At 43.7% G+C, this 20,899-nt stretch overlaps 1 protein-coding gene across 1 annotated transcript in view; it reads right to left on the bottom strand.

The window, feature by feature from the left end:
* LLGL2 (LLGL scribble cell polarity complex component 2) overlaps positions 1-20,899 on the bottom strand; it is a 34,141-nt gene that overhangs the window by 5,786 nt on the left and 7,456 nt on the right. The window contains exons 3-18 of the mRNA XM_084273634.1: positions 14,216-14,313; positions 13,163-13,244; positions 11,784-11,899; positions 11,024-11,182; positions 10,038-10,200; positions 9,739-9,871; positions 8,899-8,953; positions 8,553-8,707; positions 5,019-5,236; positions 4,454-4,521; positions 3,297-3,450; positions 3,083-3,187; positions 2,513-2,805; positions 2,105-2,258; positions 1,641-1,791; positions 252-368 (exon numbers count right to left, since the gene is read on the bottom strand). Of these exons, the coding sequence (XP_084129760.1) occupies positions 252-368; positions 1,641-1,791; positions 2,105-2,258; positions 2,513-2,805; positions 3,083-3,187; positions 3,297-3,450; positions 4,454-4,521; positions 5,019-5,236; positions 8,553-8,707; positions 8,899-8,953; positions 9,739-9,871; positions 10,038-10,200; positions 11,024-11,182; positions 11,784-11,899; positions 13,163-13,244; positions 14,216-14,313 (2,221 nt within the window). The remainder of the gene's footprint in view (positions 1-251; positions 369-1,640; positions 1,792-2,104; positions 2,259-2,512; positions 2,806-3,082; positions 3,188-3,296; positions 3,451-4,453; positions 4,522-5,018; positions 5,237-8,552; positions 8,708-8,898; positions 8,954-9,738; positions 9,872-10,037; positions 10,201-11,023; positions 11,183-11,783; positions 11,900-13,162; positions 13,245-14,215; positions 14,314-20,899) is intronic.

Genomic DNA, 20,899 nt, shown 5'->3' with positions numbered 1-20,899 from the left:
AGTGACAGCTGACACAAATTTACATTTCTGAAGTCAGTAGGAAATGAGGCTGAGAGATGTCAAGCAGTGCTGCAGCTCGCTCACTCTTCAGCCCAGTTGCTGCAGTAAGCGTTGCTTAGCTCAAGCACTGATGCCCACTCCCACTGATAAACAGCAGCAACCAAGCTACCTCTCTTTGCTGTCTGAAACTTGTGGTTCTATAAGCAATAGCTCAGATCTATTAGGACCTTGATTTCATAAGAAATACTTACCCTGCTCTGCCCTGACAGGTTCATCCATCCTCCTCTCTGCTGGAGGAACACGTAAACAGAAGGCATAGACTGTACCTCCATTGGTGCCTGCCCACAATGATGGGCAGTGGCGGGAGCCTGAAGCAACAAAAAGGTTCATGAGACAAGGCACCATCTACAACATCCTTGGATAACTGCTTTCCACTAGCTATACACATCCTCCCTCCATTTACATCCTAATATCTTTATACTAGGACAGACTTGTCAGGGAAACTACAGGTTCTTAGCACTTCTTTTCCCAATCCATGTCCATCAGCAGCCTGAAAATGGCACACAGGTAAAGAGAACTTGTAAAGAGGACTGTTTCAATCAGACACCACAAGCGCTGCATTCAGTTTTCACATGTTTATACACCATGCAAGCAGAGTACACTTGGGTATTATATCTGTTTGGGCTCTGTTGCACAACCAGCCACCATCTGGGACAGGGAGGTACTTGTCCCTCTTTACTCTGCCCTCGCGAGGCCCCAGCTGGAATCCTGTATCCAAATTTGGGGCCCCCAATACAAGAAAGACGTGGAGCTGTTGGAGAGGGTTCAGAGGAGAACACAAAGATGATTAATGGGCTGGAGCAGCTCCCCTACAAGGAGAGGCTGAAGGAGCTGGGCTTGTTCAGCCTAGAGAAGGGAAGGCTGCTAGGGGACCTCATTGCAGCCTTCCAGTCCCTGAAGGGAGCAGAGAAACAGGAGGGGAATCAGCTTTTTCCAGAAGGTAGACAACAGCAGGACAAGGGGAAATGGAGTGAAGCTAAAGGAGAGAAGGTTTAGATTAGATATTAGGGGGAAGTTCTTTACAGAGAGAGTGGTGAGGGGCTGGAACAGGCTGCCTAGAGAGGTGGTGGATGCCCCATCCCTGGGAGTGTTCCAGGCCAGGTTGGATGGGGCCTGGACAACCTTGTCTAGATCCAGGCCTAGAGGTTGGTGTCCCTGCCTGTGGCAGGGGGTTGGAGCTCTGTGATCCTTGGGGTCCCTTCCAACCCCGACCAGTCTATGATTCTATAATCTTCACCAAAATTAAAAGGCTCTGCTGGGGGCAGGGAGGAACTTAAGTACTGAGACAAGAAAAAACTTATACTAAAAAGTCAGATGTCATTCCAGCATGTTTGGAAACCACACATAAAGGTTGGATCCAAAGATGAACTACTAGTTGCTGTGGGCTAGCTAGCAGCCAGAATGGCTAAATAACAATTCTGCACGACAACATATGCTCTTGTTCTATATTAGTTTTTCAGCAAAGCACAAAGTAGGACACAGGAGGTGCCAAATTTTCCTGGCAGTAAATCCTAATACATTCCTTGGCAGAAGGAGGAAAAACCCATTTGGAAGAAAGGGGAGATGCTTTTTCTACTTACTGTCTCTCAAGAAGGTATCAGCGAAATATAAGGTGCGCACAAAGCCAGTGAAAGAGTCTTCTGCAGAGCGGGCTTCAATTTTCCGCTGGACTGGAGCCAGTTCCATTTCCTGCAGTGCATCCTGGTCAAACTTGGCATTTGCTTCTTGCACCTTCAAATATGAGGAGATGTTTTGTGAGTCAAGGAAAGACATAGGGGGAGAGAGGGACAGTAAAAGTGGCAGCAATAGAAAGGGAAAGCACCACCATTCCCGTGAAGTGGTATATTCTGCATCATATGTTCAACCAGAGACAGTAAGTTTTCTCTAAAAATTTGACTATTTTATCTAACAGCAGCATCAGAAATTGCCAATTTTTGCTCTTATACTAGTAGCTACTGACACAGCAGCAGGACTGCAGACCTCCCTAGGCAGTCTAATCAGGACTCTGCATGCTCCAAGCTAAAGAACAGACAGAACCCCTCACCTCTGAGGCATTTCCACCAGCTCCTCGTCGTTTTCTGCTGGACACCCGGCTTCTCCTGATCCGTCTGAATGATTGACGAAGGGACTTCTTCAAAGATTTCACCCGAGACAGTGGGCCTTCTAAAGCCAGCTGGTCACTGGGATGCAGTGTACACCTGGAACAAGGGGACAGTAGGCATGTGGCCACTTTCTACTGGGTAGCAATCACTCCCTAGAATCCAACAGGCCACATAAATCTCAGAACACGCTTATATATTCTTGAAGATCTTCAAGAACAGTCCAATGAGTCAGGGCTTCTTGCTACACTGACTGCTTCTGAGAAACTGGTTATCACAGACAGCTTTGTTAGCAATTCCAGGCCATCTTTAACAGAGGATTACCACAGACCTCCTGGAAAGAAGATACTTACTTGACAAAGACCAGTCGTTTCTGCTGGTGGTCAAAAAGTCCAAAACCATGACTAGTACCAAAGGCCACAAGCTTCCATTCAGAGTGAAGGGCCAACGAGGTGACCACGGCTGGTGGTTGACATTGGACAAGGACAAATGGCTGAAAACCAGCTTCAAATCGAACAGGTCCATCTCGAGTCTTTAGTTTCTCATGACCCTTCCATCGATAGCCCTCTTGGTCCTGCAGGAGATCTGCTTCAGCATGGTCCACAACATGTTCTGCATCTTCATCATTCAGTTCCATCACCAGCACCTGAAAGGAAAACAACAAACTGCTATAGCTTTTACAATTCAAGCAGTTGGCCTTCTCAGCAGCTGTAAAACTATGGCATCTCTCAGGGCTGATAAATAACAACAGGTAAAGTCCAAAATACAGTTCAGAGAAAGCAGAGACCCATGAAACAACATTTCCAGCAAGTGGATGAATTTACCACTAAACATCATATAAAGTATTGCCAATTTCAATGCAGTCGCACCATGACAACCTGCACTAAAAGCAACGTTTGTGATGACTGGTTATGGTTCAATACCTGTCCTGCTGTACCAGCTACAGCCAAGTATCCGCTGTATTTACACAGGTAGATCTTCTGGATCCCAAGTCTAGGATCATCACTATAAGGGTCGAAGGTACCAACCTACGCAAGAAAAGACATAGTAGTTGGTCTTTGCAAAAGTACTGACTAGGACAGGAATCAAAAACTCCTCAGGTTCTCAGGAAGCTTCCACAAGCAAGCACTATCTTACCTTGCGAAGCGGAGGCCATTCGTCCTCTCCCAGGGTATTCATATTGTCGTTGGGATCAGCGTCTGTGAGAAATACTCTCACTGTGCTTAGCTTATAAAGGAGATGTAAGCAGACACCAGATGCATCCCAAAACCGCACGGTGCCATCTTCGTGCCTGTATGCAGGAGGGTTACAGAAACAGTCATCATACAGAAGCACGGCAGATCACCCAGAGAAGCATCAAAAACAGAGGGGAAAAACACACAACCAAAAGATTAAACCACAGGGCTTGCAAAGCTCTGAGCTGTGGCAACTTAGAGCTTCAAAAAGGAGGTTTTGCAATTTTTTTAGTTGGTGGCTGTTTGAGGTCTTTTTTTGAGGGTAGCGTGGGGTTTGTTTGAGGTTGTTTTGGAGGGTTTTTTAAGTCCACTTTTTTCTCTGTCATCTGACACCAGGGTACAACTTAAGGTCACTCCAAAACCACTGAAAAATAAGCTAACTTAACTTACAGAAGGAGCAACTCATCCTGACAAAGATACTATTATTGGGGAGGTAGAAGGGGAGAAAGAAACCAAGCTTTCATCTTAGCTCTCCACATGAAAATCTGCAACATTCTTCCAACATAAGGGTAAGGACTATTAACTTGCTGCATCAAGAATGAAGTCTGAAGAATAGTCCATAGAAATTCTTAAAACCACTTTGAAAAGAAAATGGTGAGACAATCTCTTGCTACTTCCACAACTTAGCTAGACCTGTTCATGCTGATCAAAGCAGACAGGAGTCCAAGCTAACTTCTGAGATTGAAAATACCATAAGGCTGGGGGGTGGAACTTCAAAACCTGCACGATTAAGCCCTGCTTTTACATTGTTCCCTTTAAACCAGCTTAGATTGCTGCCTGCACTTTTACACTGATGTTTGTGAAGGGAATAGGTAACACAAAACAACTAAGAATAACCCAACTTTATAGGTTACCTGTGGACATTACAACCTGTTTGCTCAGAAGTAGAATGAGTGAGCATTACAAATCTAGCATCCCAGCTTTGAGAAGCTGTATTGTACAGCAGCAGCTGCCTTCTACCTACAAGGTGAGCAGACTTATCTCATGGGAAAGCCTCAGTTCAAAAGGAAGAACAGAAACTGGGAAGTGCTCCCTGATTGTTACCAGTTAAGTACATACCCCGTTAGAAGCAAGTCCCTCTGCGGAGGATCTGGAGCTATGTTGGTGCCACCATCAATCGGCCACGCCTACAAACACATCAAGGGAAAACTGTGGCTTTCTAGGCAGTGACAGTGCAAAGAGAACATGCCATCAACAGGAGAGCATGAGCTAGTGCAAGCAACAGTGACAGAGTCCATGTGGTTAGCTTTCATGTGGATGTTCCTGGACTGACACCAGCTGTGCTATTCAGAAGATATTCTACACATTTCCTCAAGAAACTGTGCTGAAAGCTTCACGCCTCTAAACGAGAAGTTCATTACCACTGACAGCTGGGAACACTCAAGACTTTCCTCTTAGCTTGTCAAAGCCTGAAAAAACACCACCACGTTTTAATCCCCCAGTGTGAGTAACTGCATTGGTGGTGTTCTGGGAAAAAGCCTTTCCTGACCCTATTAAGACACAGGAAAACGTCTGCTGGTACTCATCCCTCTGCACAGGGTCAGCAGCAGAGACCACCCACGTCCTGAGCAGTCACGCTGTTCCTAAATGCGTGGGAACACATATACATTTAAAGCTGCCATACCATATTTGAGTAGTGAATGTTCTGCTTGCTCCCAGCACTGATAATCCTCTCCCACAGCTTCAGTGGGATGTTGGAGACGTGGTGTGAGCAGGTGATGGCTGAGCAATGGAGAGAAGCCAGGTATGGAGGATGGACTGCTGGCCAGCCTGCGGTTTTCAAGTCTATAACTACCAGCTCTTCTTCTGCCAGCACCACCATAGCAGAAGGGTCATCAAATTCTGCAGAAACAAGATTCATCGAGGCTGACAAAATGACCATCCAAGGTTAACAGAAACAAGCCTTATTTGAAAACTATTATCAGAGCTCTACACAAACATTTTTGTTGGCAAGACCTCTAAATGCTTCTGTGCTAACTGGGCCTACTGAGGCACTAACAGCAATAGGTTTTGAGCTGCTAACAGATTTACTTAGATTTTAAGATCCTAAAAAGATTTATTACAGTTTTGTGCTCGTTTACACCATTTCTGGGCCTGTCAGAGTGACTTTTTACAGATTTCACCACAGAATAAAATAAAAAAACCAACCACTTGTTAACAACATGTATGGCTAAACAACACAAGTTCATATTCACCAGTGTAACAACCAGAGCTCAAAGGACTACAGCTAATTAACAGCATGGGGTGGACAGACATGGATGCACCCCAGCAGTGACCCATTTAGTACCGTGAGGAGCACAGTCCATCCAGGCTAAGCTGCTTAAACACAGTAATGCTCTGGGCTCTGCAGAATGCTTCCCTGCTTGAAGTGACAAGTGTTTACAATTCGTCTCTCTTACTTTTTTGCTACTTCTCCTATGTTGTGACAGGTCCTCTGGACTTACTTTAAAGTGAGCACAAACAATTCATAGGTATATTAGACAAGATTACAAACAAGAGAAATCTATTCATGTAACTTTCCAGATGGCACCTGACACAATCAAAAAGTAATTCTAGTTGCAATGAAAAGAGTGGAAAAAAAGCAGCCTACAAGGACACTGTTACAGTGACATTCACAAGTCAACCACTATAGCAACTGGTGGGGAAAACCAAAACCACCAATCAGTTCACACCAGGAACAACCAACACAGCTACAGAAATCTAAGTGGATACACAGCTGTAATATGGGGGGGGGGGGGTGTGTCTGTGTGTGCTGCAAACAAACCAGCAGCTTTCACTGAGTTTTCCTACTACCCAGTGCTTTTATTTCTCTCCTTTAGTTTCTTGATTACCTGGAACATACTTGCAAGATGGCACGTCCATGGGCAAGCACATACCAAGGCCGTTCACTCAGCAAAATTAACTTCAAGTAATTAGTACTTGGCACCTCTCTAGTTAGACACCCTAAGTTTCACCTCTGACTAGCCACAGCCATAACAAATCAGTAATCAGCTCAGTTTCTTCGTGAAAAAATGTTTCATGTTCAATTTTACTTTGCTTTCTTCTATGCTGTCACTTGCAGGTGGCTACAGGACTTCCAAACAGAAAACTATCATCATACCTGTACTACGTCATGCATGACCAGCCCTGTACTCTGAATGCTGCTGCCAACATTAACCAACTACCTCTGTTTTAACAATAGTTCTTCCCCTGCAAAGGCACACATCTGTGCACATTGCTTGTGGCATGAATCTATTTTAAGTTGCTGAAGTAGCAAACATGCTAGAATTTGTCATGACTGCCATACACTCATCCACCTGCTAATTTAAAAAAAAATACACCCAAAGAGAGAGAACAGGAAGGGCTAGCCTTTTAAAAACTGTTTCCACAGCCTATTCAGGGTAGTGGAAAGTCACCAGCTACCACCACACAGCAACACATAAGCTTCATGCTTATTAAATTAAGTGGCTTTGGTATACAATTAATACCTTCGTATTGCCATTGCAGGCAAGACTGCTTAAGGGCAAACAAGGCAAGCTATGTAGATCCACTAAGCTTAGGCAATCAGCCACAAGGAAGCATGTCAACCACAGAAACCTCATTTTATTGTAAAAAAAACTTCCTCATCTAAGTGCAATAGCTTCCTGTAGCAAGTCCTGTCTGTACTCACTCCACATTGTGTTAACTAGGTATTTCAAACCTTGGGAAGTATAATTTTAAAGCCTATTAAGTTCAGTTACTTCATCCAAAAGGACTTCTAATCATATCCAAGAACTGAATTTTAAGTAGCCAATCCATTACCTAAATATCTCAGATTTCTTTCATCCTTAAGACTTTTGTTCCATCATCTAGAATCCCAGCTCTGACAACTTCCTAGCCAGTTAATGATGAAAACTAAACAGCACCTCAATTTTAATGGCATTGTTAAGCTTTGGACCTACAGGTTCTGCACATCTGGAAAATGCTTATAAAAGGCACTGTTGTGTAGTGAAAATCTGCAACAAACAACATACAGGCACTTCATCTCAGTTATATTCTATTTCTTCACTGGTTTTTCAGTGACTTGAGAGGGTCTGTTAGGGTCTAGGGAGAGAGGTAAGGGGGGAATCCAAAAGCTGTTTCTTTATGCCTGCTTTCCCAAGATGATCGTCCCCCAGACCTCCGTGCAGTAGTCCAGGGAGAGCCAACCTTTATCGACACACAATGCCCATGCACAGCGTGTCGGAGCTGTCACCACTGCCACTGGAAGTACACGGGACAAATCAATTCGGGAACTGGTCTACTAGGCAATTCCTAAACTGGAAAGCCTGGGAAGATTAATTGAGAGACTATTTGCCTACAAGCTCCTAAAAACCATCTAGACTTCTGCGATTTGGTCCAACCCAACTTCCAATACTGCACCTCTGTGGAGCTTGAAATAATATTTTATACTCGGTTCAAGTTAACCAGAAGTACACCAGCAATAGACAAACAGTTCTTGGAGAAAATCCTTTACAATTCCATAAAATCCCACAATGAACGTTACAGGTCCTGCAGAAGTAAGAGCAACAACGCTCTTCAGCAGAAACAAGAATCTGGCAAGTTCTAAGCAAGCTGTGGAATGAGTGCTATTCAGTTTTAGCACTGTTTACATTCACCTTCACCAGTAGATTAAGCTCTCTATATACTGACCCTTGGTTCTATGTCACCCTTTGCTGATTTATTACGCAGAGCTATAGTCATAAAACCAGGTAGTAATTAAAAGAAACAGTGTCTCGGTGGGAGTAAATTCTGGTTTTAATTATTACCTCCTTTGAAGTGCTATTTCCAAACAGTAATATTCAAATCCTTGTTTCATGACCTGTTTATGTCCAGTGTCCAGCTTACACAGACATGAACCTAAGAGACCTTTTATCATTAATGGAGTAACTTAATTTTTTGAGGAATGTGTGGCATTTCTAACCAGCCCGCTCTTTCCACCAACATTTTACACTTCTCAAATAGCAAATTCCTCTTATGGTTGGATTTAATTTTAAGGGTCTTTTCCCACCTAGATTATTCTATGATTCGCCACTGAAGTCTCAAAAAAAATCCCAAACAACTGACCTCCTTCACATTTCATATGCTATTTATACCAGGCAGATTTCCACATGTATACACAGCTATTCTAATTCCTCAGCAATGCCCTTTCATCACATACCTGCAGTAGGCTCTGAACTGAAGATTATGAAGAAGTCTATCACCCGTGATGTGAAGTCAAAGGCTGTTTGCTGACTGCCATGGACAACAGAGATACTGTGCCGGTCACCATAGCTAGCCCGGGGCATCCCTCCTTGGAATATAATGTAAGGAACCCTTAAGAGAAAGGCAGAGTTAGAGTGCTGTATGCTGGATTGAAGAGCAAGCAAAATTTCAAAGATGTGAAAGAACTCAAACTTTTGGAAGAGTCTTATAACATTACCCTACTGGGCTCTTATGGCATGGTGCATTGCACCCTTTCAGTGTCCTTAAATAGGTGACAGTGAAGGGATACACCATGAACTTACCCATTTTTTGTTGTCTGCCAGTAGATCTTGGAGATGGCCTTGCAAGGAAAAGGACCTAAGAGAACAGAGTTAGTTGCTGTAATTCAAGAAGTGCACCTTTACATCAAAAAGTTCCTTACTCTGCTTCACCCAGGTCATCTCAATCTCAAAGTCAAGGGGAGCCACCTGAACTAGAAAACACCACCAACACCTCCTAAGACAAAGATATGTTGAACAACAAGCCTTCTGGGACACACTGACCACAGTACTGCTCAGTGAACAAGGCTTAGACTCAGAGCAACCTTTGAACCATGTTGCTGAGGGCTAAGAGGGAATAGATGTGCTGCTGTAGAAGCTGTTTAGAAAGGATTTTTAAAAACACTGGCATTCCTGAAACTCCTGTAAAGGTGATAGAGCTTCAGAGGCTTGAAAGATGAGGTCATCCCCATTTGATGGGTTCCAGCAAATCTGAGGCACCATTTCATCACTGCTCAGGTCAACAAAAAGTACACTTAACTCACTATTAATTACAGAAGATCCAAGCAACTCCTGTTGAACAGGACACTTAAACTAAACCAAAATGGTGAATCATCAACACCCTTCTTCATAAGGGACACTAATTTCTTCAACTAATTTGCTCTCCATGTTCAGGACAGACCTCAGTATTATAAAGGAGTTTAAAATCCAAGGAAAAATCTGGACTGAAATCCTTTAGTCCAGGCTCACAACCCATTCAAAAGATAGCTCTGCATTTTGCTATTAGGATTAGACATGGGGGAAGCGAGACTTAAACATCCCACATAAGCTCAGAATGAGTTTGCATTTAGACAAATATACAAAAATAGAACTTCACTTACTGACCATAAGGCACAAGGTTTTCCAGAGGCTCAGGCTGTCTGTTGTCACTCGATACTGGCCACTGGGTGTAACTTCCATCATAGTGACAACTAATGAATTTACTGCCATCCCTCTGCCAGTAGAGGTTCTCCAGTTGCTGAAAGGGAAGACTCATAATGTTATCCCCCACCAAAACAAATGTATTCTTACTAAAAAAAAACCCAGCTTTATCTGGCTTTCTCTGCACCTCCTTGTCTTCCAAGTGCTCTAGGAGGAGAACGCAGTTCCTTCCTTACTAAAGTGACATAGGATTGAACTAATACCTGGCTGCCCAGGAAATGGTGGGTCACTTTGCTGTTCTGCAAGTCCCAGAGGGCAATGAAGCCCCTGCTGTATCCAATCAGGATCTGGTCAGGGTTCTTGGGATGCTCCCGAATGGCTTCCACCAATTCACATGATCGCCTGCTACAGTTATCTTCTGAGACCCTACAGAAGCAGAGAAGAACACCAAGACAAGTTTATTCCAGGTTCAGCACAACATGACTGTAATAACATTAAGGTGTAAGAATGAGAAGTTAAGCAACAAAAATTTCAAACTGATGACAATAAGATCATTTCCCAAATCCTTCAAGCAATAGAAAAATCTTATTTAAGACATGACACCAGGCCTGCCACATGAACACGAGTCCAGCCCCATCTTATTCAGGGAAAACCCAGTATTTACAAAGGATTCCAGGACTGCAGGAATGCAAAGGTAGCCTGAATCTCCTGCCCTATCCTATTGTGACCCTCACAGAATAAAGGTAACACGCAAACACCAGGTGGAAGCAATGACAACATGAAGCAGGACCGTTTTCAGTAGCGCTTCAGCATCTCCAGTGTGACAAAATCCCCATTTGGGCAAAGCAGCATCAGAAGCTCTGCCAATGGCCAAAAAGTAAAGGGATAATTTACTGAGCATAACATTGTTTTTCAACATGAAACACAAGGGACAGAGGATAAGATTTTTAGATGTACTCCCAAGTCTCACCTCTGTAGTTATGCATGTATGCTGTCACCCCCATGCATATAGTTGTGCACGTGTATCATCCCCCTCCCCACAGTGACAGTACTGGGTTGACCAGAAGAGAAACTGTTACTTAGCACATACCAGAACCAAAAAGTTACTTTCACAAGACTCATGCAGATCTGGACAATGCTTAACACAACAGTGAGGCCTCAACACATAATCTAGGGTGACATTTTAACAAAGGATGTGCCTGCTAATGGGATTCCACCTCTACACAGCCCTGTCTGTTTGCTCACTCACCGCTGCAGCACAGCCTCAGAGGTTATGGTCCTGTCCTCTAGCACTGTGAATGTTGGAAGCTCCACTACAAAGATGTTGCCACTCTCCGTGCCAAGGTACAGGACTTCCCGTGAGGAATGGGGAAGGACAGCTGTTATCTGCGTGGCACTTGGCGGAGACCTGGGGATGCAAAGAGACTCGTCAACTGCATGTAAAAAGATTATCACTACTGACACTGAGAGAACTAATAACTCAACAGGGATATTTACAAGTGCCATTTGTTTTACAGGCAGAGATTTCAAGCCAGGCATGATTTTTGTTTGAAGACTTTTAGCTTTAAGATAAAAGTCTTTTGACATAATTTGACAAGTACATGGACAGAGACCCACGTGCCTTTTTACAGCACCCGCTTTTATTAAATATTTCCAAAGGAAACAATAATAGCTCACCCAAAAGTGACAAGATCAAGTGAAACTAAAACTAGAGCAATATTTTATACTCTAACTGAAGAGATGCTCAGATTTACCTAAGAGGTACAGCTCCTGCATGCACAGAAGTGGATGCACAGTACTAAAAGTGTCACCCTTTACATTGGTACAACCCTCTTTAAAGTTGGTCTCCCAGGCCCTAGCCAACCCCAGTTTGGTTTCCATGGACACCTCTAATGGATTCACAGGAGTGAGAGTCTGCAAGAACAGGACAAGCTCTAGCTTTAACAACAGCAGAGTCTTCTTGCTTGCTTATCCCAAAACTCTAGCTCAGAAGGACTCTTGCAGGTTACCCAGGTGGCCCTTTCAAGGTGAAGCGGTGCTCCTCCCGCAGCTCAGACGCTCCACCGTGCTGCTTCAAGGTCCAGAGATGTAAGCTGTTATCATCCAGCAATGTCACCAGCTGGCACTACAAAACCACACAATATCCTTTTTTATCAGAATCACAATATGAAATGTAACACAGTAAATCCAGCAGTGAAATTGCTTCTGCCCATAATTCTCTGCTAAAACAGGACCGCAGAGACAGCCGCTGCTCTTTATAGCAGTGGGTATATACTGCAGCAACACTGTTAGCCAACAGCGAAGGATCTAGTGGGAGATGAGAAGTAGCCTAAAGGCTGAAAACCCTCTTATATAGGACAAAGGGACAGGTTATCATGGAGGGGGATGACAAGGATTTCGGCTCTTGAAAGAGATGAGCCTGCTGTAAAGCTCAGCAAGGCAGCTGCAGGCTGTTAGCTCACCACTGTCTCACTCAGCATGGTTTGCTGCAACACACCCCAGCTTTGGGTGGGGCTGATACAGTCTACTACACCACACTCCTTGCATTCTTCATGTCCAACCTCATTCTGGAGGGTTGTGTCAGAATCCTTTTATGAGCCCAGCCCTGCTGGCTCTATGTTCAAATTGAAGCATTTTACCTGCTGAAGCCACACCTGGTGCAACACTCCCCACGGGAGTTTCAGCTTATACCATTAGTTAGGCAAACAGACATCCCAAACCACCTTGAGAATTGAATCCTTCTCACAAAAGAGGCCACTCGTGCTATACTGGGGGCATCAGACAACAAAGTACAGGGCCAAGACACCAGCCTGCCCATCAAGGGAAGGGAAAGCGGTTCAACAGCCACCAGACGTTTGGGAAAGTCTGCCTTCCTATTTTCAGTTTGTGGTAATAACTCTTCAGCAATCTCCAGGGGCAGGATTCAATACCCCAAAGCACACAAAGGCAACAAGCTTAAGAGCAGGGAAGTTTAGCAGAGCCATTTTGAACTCCTGAAAATAAGTGAAGCGGTTCGGTGGCAGCTACTGTTCCCTCTGTTCTGCAGAAGCAAGACCACCCAGTCCTACCAAAAGAACGGGGCTGCAAAAGGAAAAGAAGTTTTCACTTCTGCAGGAGATTGCCTGACCCATTCTGGCCTTATTACCATTCCCAATACGTTGTTTCAGATAAATGACTTAACAGTCATGAACAATAAAGCTTCTCTTACATTGTACCAAGCAACTCCACAGCAAGTGCTGCTGAGAGCACAAACTACACTGGGACAAGCACTCCCCACCAAGTAGCATCTGAATATATTTGGCAATAGGAGCCCTGTTACCTGCAGCAAATTCAGCATCAGTTTAGGAGAGATCTATGTAAGTTGCAAGGGTACAGAAAATACACTTACCTGATCAGGTATAAAGTGAATCTGCATTACAGTATTGTTTTCTTCATGTAAACCCATGAACTCCACCCCAGGAGCACCATATCTGAAGAGTTTGTTAAGGATTTACAGTATTTAAGATGACCTACAGCAACAATTAATTGCTAAGAAGCTTGCTAGCAAGTAAGATGAAAAAAAGATTAGTTTGAAACCACATTAGCGATCTGGATTGCAAAGAACCAATGCAAATCTCCTTTGATTTTATACGCTTGTGGCAGGTTATGCACACCACAGGAGAACACAGAAGTTTAACTTCATCCTTTGAGCATATGCAGAAGAGGTGTCTGGACCCTGGTTTTTCTCAGAGATATTTAGTGGTTTCCCAGACACTACAATCCTGCTTAACTAATTTGTAACCAAGAGACAGATGGCTACCGCCCGCATGTGGAGTTCAGCCTCTGAACACAAACAACACCAGGAATGAATGATTAAGCACCCAGAGAGCTCACCAACTTTTCCTTTCCGGGCTGAGTGATATGCCTGTATTACAGCTTGCCTAGCTGGTACTGTGCCATGGGAATCACCTCAGTGCCTCACATGCAGAAATCAGACTGGACATCATTAACTACAGTTTACCACCTTCAGCGTTTAGGTTTTAATGCCTTGATGGTCAAAGGCTCTGGAAGCTGAAAGCCTGAGTTCAGTTTCAACCTCTGAAATAGAACTGCTTTAAAAAACAAAAAAAAAGGAACCCTGCCCCAAATATTTAAACAACCTTGGAATTTACAACATGAAGGATTGCTAAACTTAGGCCAGATCTAGCCTGACCTCCTGCATAGCAAGAGCAGAGAGTCTTGTCTAATATCTGCATCAGCTCAGCTTCTGTTTGAGCTACAGTTCAGCTCTTGGCAAGATAATCCCGTTCAGACCAAAGGGACTTCAAACCCAGGCAAACTGCCCCAGCGATCACAAACCCTGCTTGCAAATTCAGACTCTGTCTCACTGCTTACTGCACCTCCAGAGCTGCACATTCCGCTGTGGTCAGAGAAATCTAGGCAGAGCTGTTCAAAAGAATACAGCTTGATGGCTCCCGATCGCGTTCCAATGGCCATAAGGCGCAGAAATGGGCTATAGCCCAGAGCACTGGGCTGATGGGGAAATCCATGTTCCACAGTCTGGTAGAGAGAAAGAAAAAATCATGATCAACAGTGTGTTTCATGGGCAGTGCATACAGCTAGAAACCATAAGTTAAACAGGGCAGTCTGAAACACAGCACTTATGGCAGTTTTTTCTGTTGAAAAAAAGTGTTCAAACACGAGTTACACTTGCTCAGCAAGAGTCTTCCAGGGCTATCTCTGGAAAGGGGGAATCTATCCCAAGAGCCCCTGGCTCCCAGAAGTGTAACAGAAGCAAACGAGGAATAACAGTAACTGAAAACAGTAACCCAAGCAGTTCTTTATGTTAAGACTACAAATAATTCTTCATAAGCAGGGCTTACCCAATCACCACAATGCACTCCATCACTCCACATGAACTTTACTGCTGTAAGCCAACTGCTCAGCACAGTTTCAGTGTCTGGTGTGATTGCTGCAGGTTGTAAGGTCAGCTTGATCTGCCAAATTCCAAAGGTGTGACGACCTCCTCTTGTTGACCGACACCAAGAAACAGTACAAAGCTATGAAGAACTACTGAGTGAACATCAAGTGTTCATCAAGAAATTTGAACAGATTTCCTATAGGGCAATCAGTGAATGTAACCAACACACATTTTCCAGAGGTAGCACTGGAAGACTGGAATTTAACATGTGCAGGAGCTTGTGAGGCCACCTCAGACTTCTTCAAAGCTATTTGGTAATAAAAAGATGTCAGTCACTATCATGAGGAGCACCATGTTGCTTTGCCTTCGTGGCTACCCTAAAGTACAATTTACACTGCACCAAGAGGAGGATTTGGAGCATGTTCCACACACCACACTTAGCACAGACAACACATTTACACACTAAGGAATAACATTCTGCCAGACTTACAGGATGCAACTGAGCTGCTTGTAAAGTAGCTCAGTCAAGTTTTTAAGAAGTGCTTGTGTATATTAGACAAAGCAAGTATGCATGAGTGTTCAGCAACATTTAGCTATGTAAAGAGGGAGCTGGTGCCCAAAGATTAATAAAGCTACTTCCTGAAAAATATTGTTACCCTTACAGTCCCAGCTTCTGGAAAACATGTTCTCCTAAGACAAGCTGGTCAGCTACAGAACAGGAATGTGTTATAAAACAGCCTGAGGAGCACTAACACACACACACTAAAGTAAAAGAAAATAAGATCAGAAGAATAAGCAGAGAACTCCCTATCTAAACAGAAGCAATTGCACCTCATTCCCATCCTCATTTCCATCATTGAGACAGAGCTGCCACATCAGTTGGCTTTATGGTTTATTCAGCCTACCCCCTATCTAAACAGAAGCAATTGCACCTCATTCCCATCCTCATTTCCATCATTGAGACAGAGCTGCCACATCAGTTGGCTTTATGGTTTATTCAGCCTAAAAGTAACACCTGGACTTCCTCCACAGTGATTTCCCAACTTAATCCCTTGCAGGAGAATCCAATAAAGCTTGTTTCATTTCTGTGGTCATGCCACTGGCTTGAGGTGCTCCCAGCTGCTCCAGAGTAGTTTAACACCCTTTTACTGTTCCTGCTCAAAGACAGAGGCACAGGAGGACAAGGCTGGCTCCAGAGCCTTCCAAATTGCTTCAGATTTAGTAATTTCACAGTGTCACAGAATCCACAAGGTTGGAAAAGACCTTTAAGTCCAACCGTTCCTGTCCTGTGCTAAACCATATCCCTAAGTATCACATCTACCCTTTTTTAAACACATCCAGGGATGGTGACTCAGCCCCTCCCTGGGCAGCCTGTTCCAGACCCCAACAACTGTTTCAGTGAAAATTTTTTCCTAACATCTGCTCTGACCCTGCCCTGGGGCAGCTTGAGCCCATTTCCCCTTATCCCATCTCCTGTCCCCTGGCTGAAGAGACCATCACCCACCTCTCTGCACCCTCCTGGCAGGGCAGTGTAGGTGGTGATAAGGTCTCCCCTCAGCCTCCTCTTCTCCAGGCTGAACACCCCCAGCTCCCTCAGCCGCTCCTCAGAGGATTTGTCCTCCAGCCCCTTCAAATCATAAAAATAGACCTTCTTCCTCCATATCATCAGTTTTCCCAGTCTGGGGTCCTATTAGGGGAAGTTGAGGCAGTGTAGAAGGCATAAAATTGGAAATATTGGAGCATTTCCCCATTTGCTGCTTGCCAACTCATAAGACTGAGCAAAGGAGCAGTTACTAATTTTTAACCTTTCATATGCAGTCAATTAAGATTAGTTTTACTGGCTCCAAGACCACTGACTGTATTCTCTTTATAACAACTTAATCTCCAGCCCTATATATATTCTAAGAAGTTCATTTACATTCAGTTTGTATTGTTAAAGACTATTTTTGAGAGTTTCATCTCTTCAACATCACCCTTGAAGTTGTTGCTAACCAACCTTTGCTTGGTTACACACATTAATCTTCCTAGGGGAGCCTGTATGAAATTACAAACTTTATCTATGGACGCAGAATTGAAACAGGGCAGTTTTCTAGCCCAGCCCAGCCCAAGAGGAGTTTCTCTGACCCATGATAGCTCCTGAGACAACACAGAAAAGCTTCCTGGCTGTGGGAATAGGAAGCTAAGGTATACAGTTCTGGGAAGATGATTCAATGGAACATGTTATCTTAACAACAAATCAGACATTGAATGGGAGGTAGCAGGGGCAGTAAACCTCATTCCATTCTCCCCTAAAAGACTGAGGAACTTGTTAGAGACACACCAGTGTGTCTCACCACTGTTAATTTCAGTTTCAAGTCGTTCATGGTCACTGCACAGACATGTCATCAGCACAAATAGGTGCCATTTTCAAGGAAACATCAGTTAGGAACTGTGTTTATTCTGAGATGTCTCCCAGTGCAGAAGATAAGGCTTTAGCCTAAATTCTTATAATACAAACCCCTGACTTACACAGTGCTGTACTGCCTGGTAGGATGCTGTCAATACTAGCCCTAGTATTGGCCCAAATATATATTGGCTTTAATATGTTAATGTGTAAACACATTAGGCAAGTCAATAAAAGCTTTAATCTTCAAGTATGAGACCTGTGCATAACTATGTGCACTGTGCAGCAATAACAACAAGAGCGTAATTTTTTCTCCAGGTTTTCCAGCAACAGAAAGTTTCAAGTGCCTCCCCATCTCATAGAGGAATTTGCAAAACCTACAGTAACTATCATAACCAGGAGTAGAGAATAAGTAACAGAAGGCCACTTCAGAAAATACCACCACACGCAGAGGAAGAGCATCTGTAGCCACCACAGTGTGTTGCACAACTGCTTATGCAGAAAAGTCAGTGTACTAATGGTTCCTGACAGCTTTGAATCTTCAACCAAGATGCCCCTAAGAGGTGATGAAGATAACTCCCTCCTACGTTGCTCATGTATCCAAAGCCAGGCAAGAAGGGCATCAGGGTGGCTTTGTGTCTGCATTTGACACCACCAGAGCCAGGCATTCACACTCACTGTAATGATTACCCAGATCTTTTTCTAGTCCTTATTTACACCCAGTTGTTAAATCACATCAGGTCGGCTTTTCGGCAGCTCTTTTCCACCCCTCTCTCCCACAGCTTCCACCAGCCAATCTTTTCACCTGCTCAGCAGGTAAACCCAGCCAGGGGGGCAGAAGGCAGGGGAGGTTACAATGGAGCCTTTCAGCAGCGCTGAAATAAGAAACTACCGTGCCCACAAGGTGCCCCCTCCCTCTCAAAAGGGCCTTTGTTTCTTTGAGGAAAGGTAGGAGCTTTCGTTTTCAGACTCAGTAAGTTAATGCTGCTGACATCAGGCTAACAGAGATGCTTCATGTCAGCCAGATTTATTGCAGGGAAAACTGTGGCCAAACTTAACAGTTGTTCCCAGCCCACACTAAAGCTGCACGGATGAAATTCGGTGCTTCTTTCATTCCTCTCCACTTCTCCTCTCAGATTGTTTTATGACAAAGCAGAGACAAACCCAACCACAGGCAATACAAACCCCCTAACTCTGTTAATACGCCTTTTGAAGGAACAATGAGGCTTGTATGTGTTACATCTACTTTGCATAGACAGGAATTCAGATTTAAGGTAAGCTATCCATCACACCCATTACTAAAGGGTTACAGAGACTGAAAAGAGGGGGGGAACAACACAGAGCCATAAATTAAACACAACGTTCCCAGTTTGGTAACATCCAGCTGTAAGACAGGCTGGTTCACCTGTGTGTTACCCATCATCTAGTCTGACAATGCCAGCCTGAACATGTTCCTTCTGCAGGGCTTGGACTGAGCCAAAGGCATCCAAATACTACTTCCAAAAGCAGGATAAACTTAAAGTAGTAGACTGCCAACTCCACATACCTTATCCTTCCTTCTATCCACCAAGCTAAAAACAGTCTTGCAACAGGTACACACAAGTAAGGGAAGTTCTTACTCACACAGAGCAAGAGATAATGCACAGCTAAGCGGCCAGGAGGATTTAAGAAAGTGGTTTTTTTGAAACAAACACAAACTAAGAACAGTTTGAAGTTGTCAATGGGTTCTTTAAACCACATGGACCATTTCTTATCCAGAACAGAAATGCAAGAGAGAACCAGTAAAAAGACTGCAATCTATTTAAACTCGAGGGAGTACACAAACAAACCAAAAACCCACCACCACCCATTAAAAAGACTTTTAAAATTGAAGTCTATACAAGGCCAGCATAGCCAAATACTATATACTCCCACTGTGTTAACACTAAGCTTGTGTGGCATCCTGCATTCGTATTCCACTTCAGTGTACACAAGGAGGGAGGGAATCCCCAGCATTTCAGTCACAGCCTCTGCATTTAGTCACCACCAGCATCACACAGGGAAGAAGTGCAAACACACCGTGCGATTTCCCTGATCAGCAACTTCACAGTCCCACAAAACATTTCCCAAGCAGGTTCTTAAACCAGAAGTGTTTCAAAGACCACAAATAACAAGCGTTTAAAAACTTGCTTACCAGCACTAATGTGCTTGCTTTACTAGCACGTCAGACAAGGGCAGTGTTGGCACAGAAAGTGCCGTGTTTCTTGGCTCCTTGAAGCCACAACCTTCAATAGGTCAGAATTAAGGTCTGGCTTTCCCAGATCTTCTCAGTCTACCTATCTGTGAGTAGATGCATTAAAGGGTAAGGCTTTCAAATGCTCCATCATCTCTGGAAATACCAGAATGGGACACACAAGACTGGAAAATAAAAAGCTTTTATGCAAGAAAAAGTATAATGTAAAAGATTCTGCTCTAATGTAATCATATAATTCTCATTCCCTTTCCAATTCTTGTTAGAAAAGAACAAGTTACAGTGGCTTAAAAGTGCAAATGCATTTCTGCAAGGCCTTTAATTATCGAGTTGTTTATGAGAGTAAATCATTAGGAAGTGTCCAAACTAGTCGCCTCCCTAGAAACAAGGTGCAATATTTACCTTCAGGACTGAATCAAATGGACTGACAAATCCTGATGCCAACATCTAATACATTTGGAAGTTTCCCTCTGCTGCAAAAGCTCCTTCTTTCAACTCTGCTTTGCATCATCCACATTAGTCTGTCTCCAGCAGGTAAAAGTTGAGCCAAACATTCTCATAAGAAAAAGGCACACTGAAGGAAGAGACATCTCAAACAGCAGAGGTTTTTCCAAGGGACATGCAATTTTATGGACTTAAAAGTGATTCTGACCCGTCCTGGGGACGTCTTTCCTGAAGCTGACATTGTGTTCAGCTAAACACACACAACTTAATCCTGCTTTTCATTTACTGAAATTTTTCCTGCACCTGCACTAGCACTTCTGCAAGAGGAAAACAGGCCAAAAGCACTCGAGTTCCTGTTGTCTCCCCAAAGGGAGGGAGGTATGCATGGAAATGGTGTGGTTGGTTTAGTACCAAACTGCATTAAATCATTCCTCTCAAATATCCAAAGTTCCACTGCAAGGATGTATCTACACAAGTATTTTAGCAAACCAAGGAGTTATTGCCTAGGCTGACTTCATTTATCCATTCCATTTTCCAGCAAAACTCATTTAAACCTTGGAAATACAAGACCTACAAATACACTTCTGATACCCAGTGAAGGCATGAGTAGCCATTAGCCAAGCAATGAATTAATATGAGGCATTTCCAAAGATGAAAGCTCTGTGTTCCTGGCCAGGGCTCAAGAGAAAAATGCCCAGAGTGCTGGATAGACAGCACAGCCATCACTGTTTCCTCTTCACAGAGGAAAAAACCACCCAGGTACTGATTCAGACTAAGATAACAGTGAATTCATTATTAATGGCCATTGCTGCCTAGGTGCTACCAGAGAATTTTAAATCCACATTTAAATACAGAGTAATCACAGATAAAGAGCTCTGGCTTCAAATGCATCACAAGCTGTGGCTTACACATACTGTTAGAAAAATGTTTACTTTCATAGAGGTACTGCAAAGACTACCTATAGCATAAGTAGTCACAGCACATAGCAGGACAAGCCACAGAACACTCAGAGTATATAATTCTGCTGCAAAGATCTCTTCTTTGGCAAGTGCCACTCAACGGTGTGACAATATCCTTCCCTTTAAAAACAAAAGACATAAACTGAGAAGATACCCCTGAGCCTAAAGAAAACCAGTCAGGCACATCAGGGGGGAAAAAAAAGGACAGA

Source organism: Gallinula chloropus (assembly GCF_964237585.1).
Source record: "Gallinula chloropus genome assembly, chromosome: 20".
NCBI classification, from domain to species: domain Eukaryota; kingdom Metazoa; phylum Chordata; class Aves; order Gruiformes; family Rallidae; genus Gallinula; species Gallinula chloropus.
This window is presented reverse-complemented; position numbering and strand designations above follow the sequence as displayed.